This window comes from Sinocyclocheilus rhinocerous, unplaced genomic scaffold (assembly GCF_001515625.1).
Source record: "Sinocyclocheilus rhinocerous isolate Xijiao unplaced genomic scaffold, SAMN03320098_v1.1 scaffold742, whole genome shotgun sequence".
NCBI lineage: Eukaryota > Metazoa > Chordata > Actinopteri > Cypriniformes > Cyprinidae > Sinocyclocheilus > Sinocyclocheilus rhinocerous.
Window position 1 is genome coordinate 799093 of NW_015641116.1, and position 16109 is coordinate 815201.

The 16109-nt window shown below is 36.6% G+C and overlaps 1 protein-coding gene across 1 annotated transcript in view; it reads right to left on the bottom strand.

Annotated features, from left to right (window-relative positions):
• Positions 1–11792, bottom strand: part of LOC107754679 (ras-related protein R-Ras2) — a 54834-nt gene extending 43042 nt beyond the window's left edge. The window contains exon 1 of the mRNA XM_016571225.1: positions 11199–11792. Within this exon, the coding sequence (XP_016426711.1) occupies positions 11199–11300 (102 nt within the window). The 5' untranslated portion in view covers positions 11301–11792. The remainder of the gene's footprint in view (positions 1–11198) is intronic.
• Between the last annotated feature and the right edge of the window lie 4317 nt (positions 11793–16109).

Below are 16109 nucleotides of genomic sequence, written 5' to 3' on the forward strand. Positions count from 1 at the left end.
ATGCAATCTCTCTGTCTACATTATGAAAACGGCTAAAACAAAGAAAAATATTATAACAGTGAAATTCCTAGTAATTCCACTAATTCCATAATTGCAATAGTCTATTTCTCTATTAAAACAACAGCGATTGAGTAAGTGTCACAATTGCAAACAATAGAGTGAGATCTCATGACAGAACACTGACCGGCTGAATGACGCTTTCATTTAGATCGCTAAACTCCAGCTTGTTTGTTTTTCAGATCATCTGCGGCGGCGCTTCCGCAATGAGGAGCGAGCGCGTGCGCATGGTTGCCAGATTGCTTAAAATAAGCAAATCACACCGGGCAGAAAATGTATGAATGTAACAGCAAAACGAAAGAGAGATGATGGTGCTGCTAGGTGGAATTATGAGATGGAGGAAAGGTTCGTGGAGCTGTGGCAACAGTACTCCTGCCTGTATGATGTGTCATCGAGGGACTACCACGACAGAACAAAGAAAGAAAAATGCTGGCGAACTATAGCGGAAGGGCTTCAGCAATGTTTACACTCTTGTTTTCAGAAGTCAGCCGCTAGTTCCGCCTTCTCGATGACATCACGCACGTCGTTAAAGACGGCACGCGATGAATGGTCGGGAAGCAACGTGTAGTCTGACATGTTTTTTGTTCACGACACGACAAGATTTTAGGAGTCAAAATCGTGTAATCTGACAGTGACTATCGTGACCGACAAAAATATTGTGTTGTCTGAACCCGGCATTAGTCATGGGAAAAAAGCTCGTCAACGAACATTTTCCGTCATAGTCTTCGTTAACGAAATTAACACTACTTAAGAGGTCATTGTCATATTTAAGATAATTATTCCAAAAACAGTCACATTTCATTCAAGACCCTATTTCATCATCACTCTCTGGCATTAAGAATTAAAGAGCATTTTTTTTGGTGCTTTGGTCCAATCCTCAAACACCATTTTGTGGATTTTATTGTCATGTTATATATAATTTAAAATATAATCAAGAGAAATATATAAATATAAATATATAAATATAAATGTTAATATAAATATAAATGTTTTTTCAAAGTTGAACTTACATTAATTTTACATGGCTTTCTAAACATGCGGCTCTTTTGTGCGAGATGCGAGTGCAACGGTGATAGATGTCCCTCTAGAAAATGCGTGAAATATACGTTCTGTGTGTACGGCTTGATTTCAGTTTTGACGTAAACAACATCTTCTCCGCATTGACTCCGCATCGTTCTCTTTTCCCGCAATATTTGTAATTAACAACGCAGCAGCGCCGCATCTAGTGGTTTCAACCGAATAGGCTAACAAAAACATTAAAATGCAATAACACTTACATCGTCATCGCATCTCGTGCCCCACTGATAAGGCTGCCTCCTTAACGCACACCTAAAATTCGAATGCAACGTTTTTGCATTCGAATGTGGATTTTTATTTTAAATTCGAACATTTTTCGAAATTCACATTTTTTTTGACAGCCCTAGTGTGAACGCAGAATGAAGATTACCGGTATGTGCACGTACACGTTCAGAGCGCGCTGATGTAAGACGTCTACTCTGGGCCAATCCAAAGCCGCTGAAATTCAAAATTCAACAGTCTGGGCCAATCATAACATTCTGACGCAGATGACGCATTTACTCCGTGCTGTGTAGTTCGGTTTCAAGTTATCTAATGCGATGTCTCTGGGCCAAAAGCAGCTGTATGAATGTGAACGCTTGACACAAAAATGAAAACATCAACAAAAACACTGACCGCGTATACCCCTCCATGTTTACAAACACAACACCGGGGAGCGCAGCCATTTAGAGGTCATTTCCCGTTAATGATGTCACAGAATTTAACGGTAATTTGAAACTGATGTGTGCATGGTGCTTTACCGGTAAAAAGACAGGATGTCGTTGCCTGTGTGAACAGCGCGTTTTTGTATTTACCAGTAATTTTACAGAAATGTACTGGTATTACTGTGTGAAAGGGGCTAATGAAAAAAAGGAAATGACATCAAATCCCCATCTTTAACTTAAAACTTGCAACGTCCTGTGAGGGTTTTAATCACAGACAGATGAAAACACAATCTCAGACTAACATACAAATTATAGAGATACTAGTTATTCACTCTATAACACAGTGCATCTCCCAGGCTTTTTGCTAATAACCTTCAATCCACAAACAAATGTAATGGCACATAATAACTAAGGAATATAGTGAAAGTGCAAATTAAATGCAAAAAGCAGACATGCTATAAACAGGAGGAAGAACACTACAGATAAAACAATGATCATACGTGTTTTAAAAGAAGTGCCTTTGCTAGAGCACCATTTATAACCTTGTTTAAGCTAACAACACAGAACAGAGCAGATTATCATACACTGTTAGCAATAAACAAAAGCAAGAATTAATAATAAACAAAGTACAGCAATCTTTGTCTGCTTAATCTAGAATATCCTTCACAAAATCAAGGCCATGAGGGGTATCTTGCTACAATGTTTCTATAATCACCTGAGCAATGTGAGCAATTAATAGGCCAACAAACCATAAAATGTCCCATCATTAGTGTGACACACTGGACAAGAAATTACATAGGGAAAAGAGAAAGAACATGTCACCAAAATGACCAATTTCCATAATGTGCTAACTAAAACAGTGCTCACAAGACAAACAAAAACAAGCCCATTACAAACTGACAATCACTCGGAGCTAAATGACATATGCTTACAACTAACATTATTTAGCTCACTGGCTGGCTTTAGCTGACAGCTACTCTTGAGAGTATTACATCAGACAAGAGGAAATTAACATAGGTGGAGTTTGTGGGGTGCCAGGGGACAGAGCCAAAACTGTTTATCACTGTGTGATTAAATCCAATGAAATGCATGATTTATTATTTTTGTTGTGTGTAGCATGCTGTAGTCATGACTAAACTAACCTATGATTACATATCTTACAGGGCTGGGTAAAAAAATATCGATATCTCGATATTAATGGATTCTCATTTTTATGGAACGATATCGATTCTTAAATCCCAAGAATCGATTAGTCTAGCCTGTTTTCAGTTAATGGACGGAACATTGAAGGGTACTTCCCATCCAATAAATCGCAATAAGCATTGTGCTTTGGTACTTTTAATATGAAGCAAAGTCTCAGATTTAATCGAATCGGTAATCGAATCGAAAGCTTGTGAATGAGAATCGAATCGTGAAATTTGCCCTAATATCTTATAACAAAATAGTCATAGTGCAACTCCTGATTCCATTCCCTCTGCCCAATAATTTCCCATCGCTCTCTACTCTGTCTAGCAAAGAAACAAAAACCAAACCTTTCAATTAAACAAAACATCTTGCTGGACAAGTGTCTTTAACTAGGGCTTAGACTTAAAGGGGTCATAGGATGCACATTTTCCACAAGTTGATATGATTCTTTAGGGCAGGGATGGGCAACTTTGATAGTGACGAGGGCCAGCATTTTTTTCTCCTTTATACCAAGGGGCCAGATTACTAATCCACATCCACACACCTTCTACACCGTCTTACTCAATTTCCTTTTTATTGAAGGAAATTAAAGTATAACTAATGTCATTTGTTTTTAAAGATTTTATTAAGTATAAAACTTGTGCAGTTATGCTAAGGTGCTGTTTAATGTGAAGTGACAGATCGCTGTAGCGCCTCGACCAACAGACGCGGCAGCGCGAGGCGCACGTGAACTGATCATCTTCTCCACATTAATACCAGTTTCAGCGTATATAATGGCACGTAACGTCACATTTACCTCAGAAAAAACATATTCGACCATAAACTCATTAGTCAGATAGAAAAATAAACTGTAGAGAGGGGCATTTTGCTTAACCTTCAATATTATAGTAATGTATACCAACTGACTCTCATGTATATTTTACAGCATTAGTTGAGAGATTTTTTTTCCTTGAGAAAATTTGGCATGTAGGCCTACTGTACCTGATATACATCCAAAAAATCGATATTGAATCGAATCAAATCGAATCGGTAATCGAATCGAAAGCTTGTGAATGAGAATCGAATCGTGAAATTTGCCCTAATATCTTATAACAAAATAGTCATAGTGCAACTCCTGATTCCATTCCCTCTGCCCAATAATTTCCCATCGCTCTCTACTCTGTCTAGCAAAGAAACAAAAACCAAACCTTTCAATTAAACAAAACATCTTGCTGGACAAGTGTCTTTAACTAGGGCTTAGACTTAAAGGGGTCATAGGATGCACATTTTCCACAAGTTGATATGATTCTTTAGGGCAGGGATGGGCAACTTTGATAGTGACGAGGGCCAGCATTTTTTTCTCCTTTATACCAAGGGGCCAGATTACTAATCCACATCCACACACCTTCTACACCGTCTTACTCAATTTCCTTTTTATTGAAGGAAATTAAAGTATAACTAATGTCATTTGTTTTTAAAGATTTTATTAAGTATAAAACTTGTGCAGTTATGCTAATTCAGAAGGAAAACTTTGTTGTCAGTGGACAGAAATATTACCCCGACAAGCCAATGTTAACATCTCAATTGCATTGTCTGTAAATTTGCAACAAACAAATATACAGAGGTCCTTTTTTTATTAGTAGCCTACAGAACATTCTCAAAACAACCTACAAGGACAGTTAAAAAGGGATTAATTTTTTTTTTTTTAAATAGTTATTCTAAATGGTACCATAAAATAACCTGGTATCTGCAGTAAATGTAAACAATTTAACTGAAGACGTTTTAAGGACCAGCGGAAACGGGTAATAAGAACATAGTCCAGTGCAAACATTTCTGTCATGCATTTGGAAAAAAGCTTTTGTTGACTGAATTTTACCTTTGAAATTTGTGCAACTCTGGCGTCCCCGTTGTTTGTGAGCAGTGGTGTGATGGCGATTTAAATAAAATACAGATTTCCAAACAATCCAAACATATGGGTATCCCCTTGAACTTGGTAAAAAGATAATCTGTTTACCATCTTGACTTGAAAATACTGTTTTCATGGTCAGCTTTTCATTTATTATTTGCTAATGTTAATGAATGTTTACATTTGTGCACGTCCTACGCAGAAATTAATAGGGGAGCGGCTGGAAATTAGCGACCTCTCCTGGTTGGAGATAGTATTAACATCATAAACTGAAAGCAATCTTTACGTGACTTGCTTTTCAAATGTTTTAAAATTGATCATCCAAGTCTAATATGATCCAGCGGGCCATACTAAAAGACACTGCGGTATACGGCCCGCCAGTTGCCCATCCCTGCTTTAGGGTCTTAATGAAAAGTCTGTAACATAGTTTGGTTAAAATTTCTCAATGGTAGTGTAAAAAACACCTTTTTTACCCTGTCAAAAACAGCTCTTTTCAGAGCATGCAGATTTGTAGCATTTTCCTTTAAATGTTAATGAGCTCTGCTGACCCCGCCCCTCTCTTCCGAGCCGCTCTCAGAGAGACTGTTTACTTTAGCTGCATTCATCGTGAAACTTGCTAATTAGCACATTATTAGGAAAGGCGATTTGCAAAGATTTGTTAAAAAAAACCTTACACTCACTTCTTCTGTAGGTGAAGCTGGATCACGAATGATTCGCGCGAACAGACGCATTTATGTAAATCGGGGAGCATTCCCTTCAGAAACAAATGTAATCCACTGCGAGTTCAGCGGCTCAGATGTTGGGAGTACACGACAACTGCTATGTTCATTATTACATCTAACAACAGAAGACCTCAATCGCTTAGGAGTCATTCTTGTCTACAACTGCTACAGCAGAGAAACAATGGCAGACTGATGACAGCTCACTCAGGGCGAGTCTAAGGTAAGACACCAGTCCAGTCTGTGCTGAAACACTACTGTCAATCAAATTATCATGGGAGGGGCCTGTCTGTGTGACGTCACACAGACAGGCATCTGAGATCGACTCGATTTGAAAAATATATGACCCCTTTAAGACTACCTTTCAAAAGTTTTTTTTTTTTTTAAGAAGTCTCTTGCTTATCAAGCCTGCATTTATTTGATTGAACATATGGAAAAAAACAATCCTATTCTGAAATATTATTAAAATTTTATTTTATAAATCTATTTCAATATATTTTAAAATGTAATTTATTCATGTGATGGCAAAGTTGAAGTTTCAGCATCCATTCCTCCAGTCTTCAGTGTCTGTGTCACAAGATACTTCAGAAATGAAATATTCTAATATGCTAATTTGGGGCTAAAGAAACATTTCTTTTTATTTTCAGTGTTGAAAACTTTTGTGCTGCTTAATATTTTTGTGGAAACCGTGATAATTTTGTTCAGGTTTATTTAATGAATAGAAATGTCAAAAGAACAGCATTTATTTGAAATTGAAAACTTTTTGTAACATTCTAAATATTTTGACTGTTACTTAACACCAATTTATTGCATCCTTGATTAACAATATTAATTTATTTAAAAAAAATAATAAAAAACTGACCCTAAACTTTTCAATGGTAGAGTAGTTATGTAAAAGTACTTGTAAAATGTGGAGGTCCTTCCTATTCAGATAGAGAAGGAGGATCCACAGGAACAATCAGCACTTCTTTTAAGCCACATGCTTGGGAAAACAGTACTGTGTTTACCAGTACAGCAGTGTGAGAAATCAACAGGTGAGTCTGCAGGAAGAAAACAACATCTCTACTCTCACGTTACCTTCTTCACACAGCCTCCCACACACAGTCTTTCACACTTACTACTGTCAAACCCATTGTGAAAATGCAGTGATTTGTTTAAAGGTAAAGTTTACATTAAAAAAAATTATTTCCACAAACATGCAAGTCTTTATTTCACAGATAGTCTTCCCCTCAACTAGAGCAGTGGTTTGAGGTAAAATACAAGTGCAAAAAATGCAGTTACAAGGTGTGTGTAATTCAAACTATTTATATAACTCCCCACCAATCTGCATTAACAACAGTTTCTATTCAGTTTGCATACATGTACTGCTCTCCTTCCACTCTCTTCTGAATTCTTCCCTCACACAAACGTGTTCTCTTCTTTAAAGCGCCAAGTGATGGGTTGCCAGATATTTTAAAAAAAAAAACCCAACCTGGTCTAAAGTGACCCCAGTTACTGTGTTTTGGGTAAGCAAAAACAAGCCCCTTTAAATTGCTATATAATAAGCAGAAATGGCAAAACTGTATCAGAAAAACAAATATAAGAGAACTGATATTACCAATATCCTACAAAAGTATAAGGCAGGAAACAATTTTTGAATAAAATGGTTAAATAGAAAATATTTGATGCTCAAGAAATATTTCTTATTATTATCGTGTTGAAAACACTGCTTAATATTTTTTTGTGGAAACCGTGGTCAATTTTTATTCTTTTATGAATAGAAAGTTCAAAATAACAGCATTTATTTAAAACAGAAATGTTTGGTAACAATGTTACTGTCACTTATGATCAATTAAATGTGTCTTTGCTAAATAAAACTATTCATTTCTTTTCAAAAATTCATACTCACCATATTTTAATCTATATATCTGATTATAGCTCCATACAGCATTTATCCAAAATGATTTTACATATTAGCAATCAAAACTGTCTACCATGCACCTCTAAAATTGTCAGAAGATTGTTGTTTCTGCTTTCTCTCAGCATAGTGTAGGCCTTGCTTGAAACTAAAACATTCACATACGTAACCACTGAGTTCTGACCATGCTGCAATCATAAGGAAGTGGTGCTGCAGGGAGTCCGTTCTCCCAGAAATGAGAGAGCCCGCGATAAGTGCTAATATTAGCTAACATGTGATCATGCCTTCAACAGCGCCATGCTACACTTAGTGTACTCTGAGACAGTCTGAAGCCATAAAAAGGTCAGTGAGGCCTGCAACAATTTCACTTTCACACGTTTGCTAATGAGGAACAGCCGTTACTCACAAGAAGCTCAGCTGACGACACAAGGCAAAAAACAATGATTTTCTTGTCGCTTTAATAATCACATAAATTACATTAACTCTCCATTTTTAAAAGTTAAAAACTGAAAAATAAAGACAAAATTAATCTTGATTAGTAAAAAAGTAGATTTGTTTATTTAATTAATATCTATGACACAAGGTTAAAATAGCCCCAAAATAAAAAATAATGGCAAAAATCATCTTGATTTTATTAACAAAAACGTAATCTGTTACTATATAATACCTGTATGAAACTACATGAAAGGCCATACTTACGCTACACAGCTTGGGTTGCATCACAATGACGTAAACTAATCCATTTTGGTCTGAGTCACATGCCTGACTGGTGCTGATCATGGCTCATGTCATGACGCTAGTTTGAGATCAACCAGCCTGCTTTTGTAGTGAAGTCAACGTTGTGGCACCATGTGTAGCAGTCAAGCAAAGTAATGCATCACTGCAGTATCTTCAACCAAATTTTGACAGCAATCAATTATGTTTCCGGACAGCGTACCTAATGTAGAATGTCACGCATGCACCTAACACACTGTCGCAGAGCAGTGCGAGTCAGGAGGCAGCGCATACTTTCCCATACACATCCAGGGGGTCTTTAGAGACCAAACAGGAGTGTAGGGACTTCCTCTTTCAGATGCCGGATTCCGGCTTCTCCATGGTCATTAACCCAACATGACTCAGATAAACCTCCCTGAGTAACACACATCTGAATGGGAAAGCCTGGAGTCAGAAAACAGCTGGTCTGTGCTTTCTCACTGGCAAAGACTTCTAGAAACACTCCAACAGGAAGGCTCTTCCATGGTTTTCTTTGGACTACTCTGGTTTTCACACATTTAGCACCAGTGAAAATCAACACTTTCATCCTACATCCCTATTAAACTGTGTTTCAGCATAATACACACACTTAAAAACAGCTGATTTGATTTCCTTTCTCTGCATGCTAAAGTGTGTTTGCTTAATGCATAATTGTAGTCTGATTTTCATTACTATCTGAAAGTGTTTTATTCAGCCCATTTGCTAGTAACAGATCATGATGTCAACAAATGTAGATTATTAAGCTCAAATGCGGCACTGCCAGAAGCAGTTAAGCATTAGTAAAAATCACAAGGGTAGAAGGTGATCGACATATTAATGCACTTTAATTCCTCTCTTGCTCATGCTTGCAAAAATATGGACAAAGAAAGCTATATTTCAGCAAGTCTATGATTAAACTGGTTTATGGGGAGGAGACTGTGGCTGAAAGACAGCAATCTGGCATGAATGTAAGGAAGATACAACACTACTATGATAAAGAAAAGCAATTAAAGAGAAAATGTCTGTTCTGATATAGATCTGCTGCTTTAAGCAGATCAGACTGATTCAGTAGAAACATCAGTTGTATATCGCTGCTCTTAAATCCAACAAATACACTTTTAATATCTTCACACTATAAATGAATTACTGTAAACCTTGTTACACACTCACCCTAACATTCATCATTGGTTTTCTTCGGCAAGAAAAAATAGTTAGGCTTGAATGTGTACACCTAAAAGATAAGAAACTCTGCTTTCCTATTAAACGTTCATCACAAAAACAAATCAGCTTCCTCAGGCATGTAACTACATTTTCTTGAATTACACCCAAAATATCTCATCGACATGTTGCCGGTCACGCCAAGTTATTTAGCACACCCTACCCTGTAATCTGCTGCAATGTAGCTGCCTGGCTAGAAGTTTATTAGGACAAACTATGAGAGATGAGACAACTTTACGAGAGACAGATTTAGACTGTGTCTCAAACCCTAGTCAGTTGTCTACCTACAGTAGACACCATTTTGGGGCATCATAGGCACATAAGTCACCTAAAATAAAATGATTTATTGTTTTCTTGTCTTATTGTAACAACAGATTCTTGAGTACTGGGACAAAACAAACTACAAAACTAAATAAGATTAAAGTTAATGCATCACAATTATTTTTAAATGTATACTTCTTCAATTTTCTTACAGAATACATGTTTTTTTTTCTTGCATAACATATGCAAGAGTGTCAAATACAAAAATAATATTTATCATAAACATTGACAAATTTAGCATTCACTTCACTGAATGAATGAACTGAGACGACAAGATGGGTTCAGATTGATATTCAGCTCCAACTATTGAGCTGTTAGCACAGCCAGACAGAAAATCTTACAGTGTTGTTTACAGCTTATGATATTTACAAAACAATCATATCTTGCATATCACATTAAATGCAGTAGCCATTTTGTTTTTCTTATGTTGCTAACTACTAACATGACTTACTTAAACTTTGGGAAAATCCTAAACAATTTATTTATTATTTTATCAGTGGAGTTAATATATTGTAATTGAACAAAGAAAACTTAATTAATTAAATATATATATATATATATATACGTATATTAAAAACACAACCTTTTCTTTCTACCAAGACATAGCAGTAAAAATACATATTTTATATGTTTATTTTCTTTAAGTTTAAATGATTTCTATCGGTACATGAAGTACTGATTAATGGTCTGAGAACAAGTGGTTTTAGGGTAGTGAGTAATAATGTAATATCATAGATAAAAATACATTTAAAACCAAAACAAATGATACATCTGTGCTATGAACATTCTATTTACAATTTCTGGTTAATTGTGACGTGCAAATGTTGCCATTTTGAAAACTAAGCAGGTAAAGTTGTGATACATGTTTTGTCCCATGCTTCAAGAATGAGTGTAACAATAACTGAGCCTTACTGCAGTTTTCACTACAATAACCTGGTATTAACCACCCATTTCATCAACAATTAAAATGACATAATGATTCTGAAAACTTTTTACACTAGAAATGTCATTTTCATTAACACAGATTTGGCAGAAGAAACAATAGCTAGCAGAAACACGGTACATTTCTAAGAGACTAGTCAACTATCCAAAAGAAGGGGGGGGGGATCGCGTGCTGTGTTTATTAATTTTGTGTATCTCAGTCTAATATGCAACAGTTTACGAAAGTGTTTCTCATGCCTATGAACTACATACAGCACTTTCGCTACAGAGTTTTAACTCTCACTGCATGCATGAACTCCTACATTTCTCCAAGATATGTTTATTTTTACGTTTAGGCAGTAATTTTCTTGAATATAGGCGGAGAGTTAAAGTGACGCAGGCCTCGCTCGGATTCCTGAACCCCCTTTTCTGCTTATGGGGTCCCCTTTTCTGTGAGCAAGATCCACCCATATCTCCTAAACACCCTCACATCTTTTTAAAGGGCCGAAAAGCACACAACATTCCGCCATCTATCCGCTTACCTGGATAAACTGAATGGTTAATGCTGATTTTCCGACGCCACCACCTCCGACGACCACCAAGCGATATTTCTCCTGCACTGAGCCGTCCTTCCAGCCAGCCATCGGGGACACACTGCTGCTCTCGCTCCGCTGTCTAAACACACGCACGCCGAGCCACTTTACTCTGTGACAGGCCTTCAGATGGAGAAATGCAGCGGGAAAAATGCGATGCGGCGTTTAGGCGATGTGTGAACTCAGTGGTAATCCGTACGAGAGGACAAAAGTGCGACCACAGTCTGTGGGAAATGCATTCACTGCTGCCTCAAGTCCATACGCCCTCGTCTAAATCGCTACCAGGCACTGACTGGACTGGACTGCCTCTGCTGCAAGATGAGGGGAAGATACGGCTAATCAGTTCAACCAGTTCACGCAGCAGACGCTAGGGGGCGTCCACTGCTCTTCCCGCCAGTATGCGTTGGTGTGGAACTCATTGTGTGAGTGTATTATTGATTATTAAATATCCAAAATTGTGTAGTAAAAGTTTAAGTACGCCACTGAGAAGCCCATCCCTGATGAAAAAAAACAGCTAAAATCAGCCTAAGCTGATTGGTTTTAGCTGGTTTAAGCTGGAAGTAGCTGGTCTCCCAGCCTGACTAAGCTGGTTTTAGCTGGCTGGCCAACTTGTCTCCCAGCCTGACCAGCTAAAGAAATGGCCAAAGCCCCTCTTAAACCAGCCTGCTGACCAGCTATGACCAGGCTGGACAACCAGCTAAAACCGGACAACCCGCTTAGGCTGGTTTTAGCGGGGTTTGAATGTTGTCCCCCTCAGTGTCTATGGTGGTCCTGGGCTATCTTATGGTCATTCACTGTTTAATGTCAAACTGAAAAGTACCCAAAACCCCTCTAAAACGAGCCAAGGCTTGGAGACAAGTTAAGACCAGCAAACCATCTTAGGCTGGTTTGCTAAATGAAAATGTACACTTGAATCCCCTCAATTAGTTCTCAACCAGGGCACTGGGGCTTAGCACAATTCCAATGGTCTGCAATATGGCTTAAAAAGATATAAAATAAGGCAAAATATGCTTTAAAGTCAAGTCAATCTTTTTGGATCTGACAGCATCCAAAATGTTATGGTGTTGCTACAGTGAAAAGTGCCTGGTCCTCACAATGAAGTTCAGTGGCAGTAAAGTTATGATGTGTAAGTGCTGAACATGTGAAGGAGTTGTTCTTTATTATCAGTGTTGTCATGAATTCACACAAAACTGAGTGATGTAATGCAAAAACTTGAAACAGATGATGCCACCCCCTCCACATTCCCTGCATTGTTGGTCATTTTTTCAACATGGCAATGTCTATATACATTCTGTTGAGTACCTGTGGGGATTCTGTAGAGACGAGATGAGCAGCACTCTCCATTAAAGACTGTGGGGCTGCATTTCTCAAAAGCATTGTGAGATAAGTTGATTGTAGAGACCATTGGTGGCAATGGATCTGTAGTAGGTCTATTCTGTATATTATCCATTGTAATGTTGAAAATGAATGATCTCACTTTATGTTTACTCTTTTTTACTGTATGGGTTATTTGTTTCTTGATCACTTTACTCTCATGAGTTGTCAAATATAATTTTAGATTGTGGGAAACTTATTAAAATGATTTCATCTGTCTATGGAAATCTGAAGTGGACAACCAACAACACAGCACCTGTGTATGTGATAAATATAACAATTAAGGCCCTTTTCCACCCACTTGAATGTGCAGGGTTTATAATGGAGCTGTTTATTTCCACAGCTGCAGAAGAGTGACCCGGACACTTACTGAGGCTCAGTCTATCTTAACACAATGACCCATTTTAATAAACCCCCGAAGTCCTCTACATGTCATGACTTGGTAGTATGACCTCTGGAGGTCTTCACAAAGAGGGCCTGTGAATCAGCAGAGGAAGAATTTTTACAACATGAGGAAGCATCAGCTGTGCAATGTAAATACTATACCACTGAACTCCAGAAATGCCATTGTTAAAGGATACTGTGGTTTGCATACTCTTTTTTTTTTTCACACGCAATGGTTTGCATACTCTTTTTAGCAGTAGCTCATACACAAACCGTGGAAAGATATTATTATGAGTAGCAGAATTAATCAATCCCCTTTGACTCCTTCTCTCGGCCCAGAGGAATTTGAGGAATTTCATTTAACTCGTAATCCAGAACTTCCAAGATTCACATGGTCCCACTGCAGTCGCTGGGAGGAAAGCAACAACAGGAGTTCTTTCCACCTCCCACAGTCCTGGAAACAGAAAAGATAACGAGTGTACATGTTGCATAAAACATCTGAAAATTATTACTTTTCCAGCTCCTCTCAAGACATGTCAGTCTTATCTACAGAATGAACCCTCTGAACACTCTTTATTCAGTGTACCAGAGATAATCAATTATACTGCTTTTATTAGGAGTCTAATAGCACATAACATATCTGGATGTTGTCTGTTCACCTCACCAGCTTTTGCCAGCCTTACCTCTCTTATTTGAAACAACTTGATCCCATATACAAAACTGTTCAAATGCTTGGGGTCAGTAAGATTTTTTAATGTTTTTTTTTCTCTCTTATGTTCACCAAGGCTGCATTTATTTAATAAAAAATACAGTAAAAACAGTAAGTATTGTAAAATATAATTACTATTTTAAAATACATTTTCTATAGTTTTCTATTTCAATAAATATTAAATGTAATTTATTACTGTGATGGTAAATACTCCATATCTTCAGTGTCACATGATTCTTCAGAAATCATTTTAATATGCATTTTTGGTGCTCAAGAAACATTTATTATTATTAATGATCAAGGCGGTTGTGCTGCTTCATATTTTTGTTGAAATCGGTTTTGATAAATAGAGTTTAAAAGAGCAGCATTTCAAAAATCATTTGTCACATTACAAATGTCTGTCACTTTTGATTTAATGCATTCTTGTTCAATAAAACTATTTAAAAAAACACTGACCCCAAACATTTAAACAGTAGTATGCATGCAGTACATTAAAGCAGTATCACACAACTAAGAGTGTGTTATGGCCATTTAGCAGTACGGCCCTCTCTTGCAAGTGTGATATTGCTTTTACAGTTTATAAAACATCATGCAAGATGAAAATCACTACAAAATAACACAAGTAAATGAAAGGAACAAAAACCTCTTAATGCAAAAGTCTAAACTCTCACACCATGACTCACATTGCAGGAACAATTTCATTATTACTATACATGTATGATTAATTAGTCACCTACTGTGTTTGTAATATCAAAACAGAAACTGTAGCTATAGCTTTGTCATTTTGTGATTCACCACTCATTTAGTCACTAATGACAAATGAGGCTAAGCAATCACTGCCAGATTTTTTTTTTTTTTTAATTGAACAGAACACAAATTAACAGCAACAACTTGACATAGTAACACAGCAGCATTTTCAAAGGGCAATAATATTATACAAAATTTAAAACAATTATACCTACTTTTAAGATTTGTGAGAATACTGATCAGTTTCAATGCAATGTTCACAAGAAAATGTGTGACTAATGATACAAAAAACATTTTAACTGAATAGCAAGTAAAATGGAAGGCTTGAGACTATAGTCTCTTCTGAATTAAACTGCTATGCAAACAGGGTTTGCAGTTTTGAAAGAACTTTAATCCTATTCTTAAAAATGACATTTAAAGTGTGAAAATCCCCCTAGAGCGTAGGGGTTTCTCTTCTGTTTTACAATCAAGTATTAGTCTACCTTTTACTGATGTGATGAACATGTTCAAATGTGTGTCTCATGAGAACTGAAGGAGCTGACAAGTTACAATATAGATCAAAGTCTCTTTCTGAAATTGCATTATTCAGAAAAAAAGCTGTAATGAGTTCCAACTTTGTCATCGCCAGATGGACAGTCTTGAGTGCTTCAATTATGAGTTTTGCTCAGGAGGATTAGAAGAACAGTAATGTGTTCAGTTGTTGCACAATATTTGAAGTGGGGTCTTCATGACATATGTGAAAACCTTATGAAAAGGTTCAGTATGAGCTGATCTTATATGATCTCTATTATTAGTCTTTGCTTAGAACGTTATTACCTCATTTTTTTTACTGGCTTTTATTTGATTACATGTATAATATATATAACACTATTCAAGTTCAACTCATAAAACTCCATTAATGTAATTTTTATACAAGTAATGTTCCTCGTTATAAAAGCCTAATGGAATTAAATGCCGGACTTACAGTACATATAGTCACATCAGCACTTTTCACACCCATCTCCAACACTCTACATGAAACTGGAAGCTACTTAAATCTAATGTATCATTTACATCAAAAACTGCTTCCACTGCACTTTAACAGACAATGACTGGTGACCAGGTACAATGCATGCACTACCTTATAAAAATCTGGGGTCAGTAAGATGATTTTTTTTTGTGAAAGTAATACTTTTACTCAGCAAGGATACATAAAATTTATCAAAAGTGATAAAGACATTTATAATGTCACAAAAATGTATATTTCATATACAGGTGCATCTCAATAAATTAGAATGTCGTGGAAAAGTTCATTTATTTCAGTAATTCAACTAAAATTGTGAAACTCATGTATTAAATAAATTCAATGCACACAGACTGAAGTAGTTTAAGTTTTTGGTTCTTTTAATTGTGATGATTTTGGCTCACATTTAACAAAAACCCACCAATTCACTATCTCAACAAATTAGAATATGGTACTTTCTATTCATCAGTCTTGAAAAAATACATTATAAGTTCCCTCAAAATATTAAGCAGCACAACAATTTTTAACATGGATGTTCATAAGAAATGTTTCTTGAGCACCAAGTCAGCCAATTAGATTCTATGACACTGAAGACCGTAATAATGGCTGCTGAAAATTCAGCTTTGCCATCACAGAAATAAAT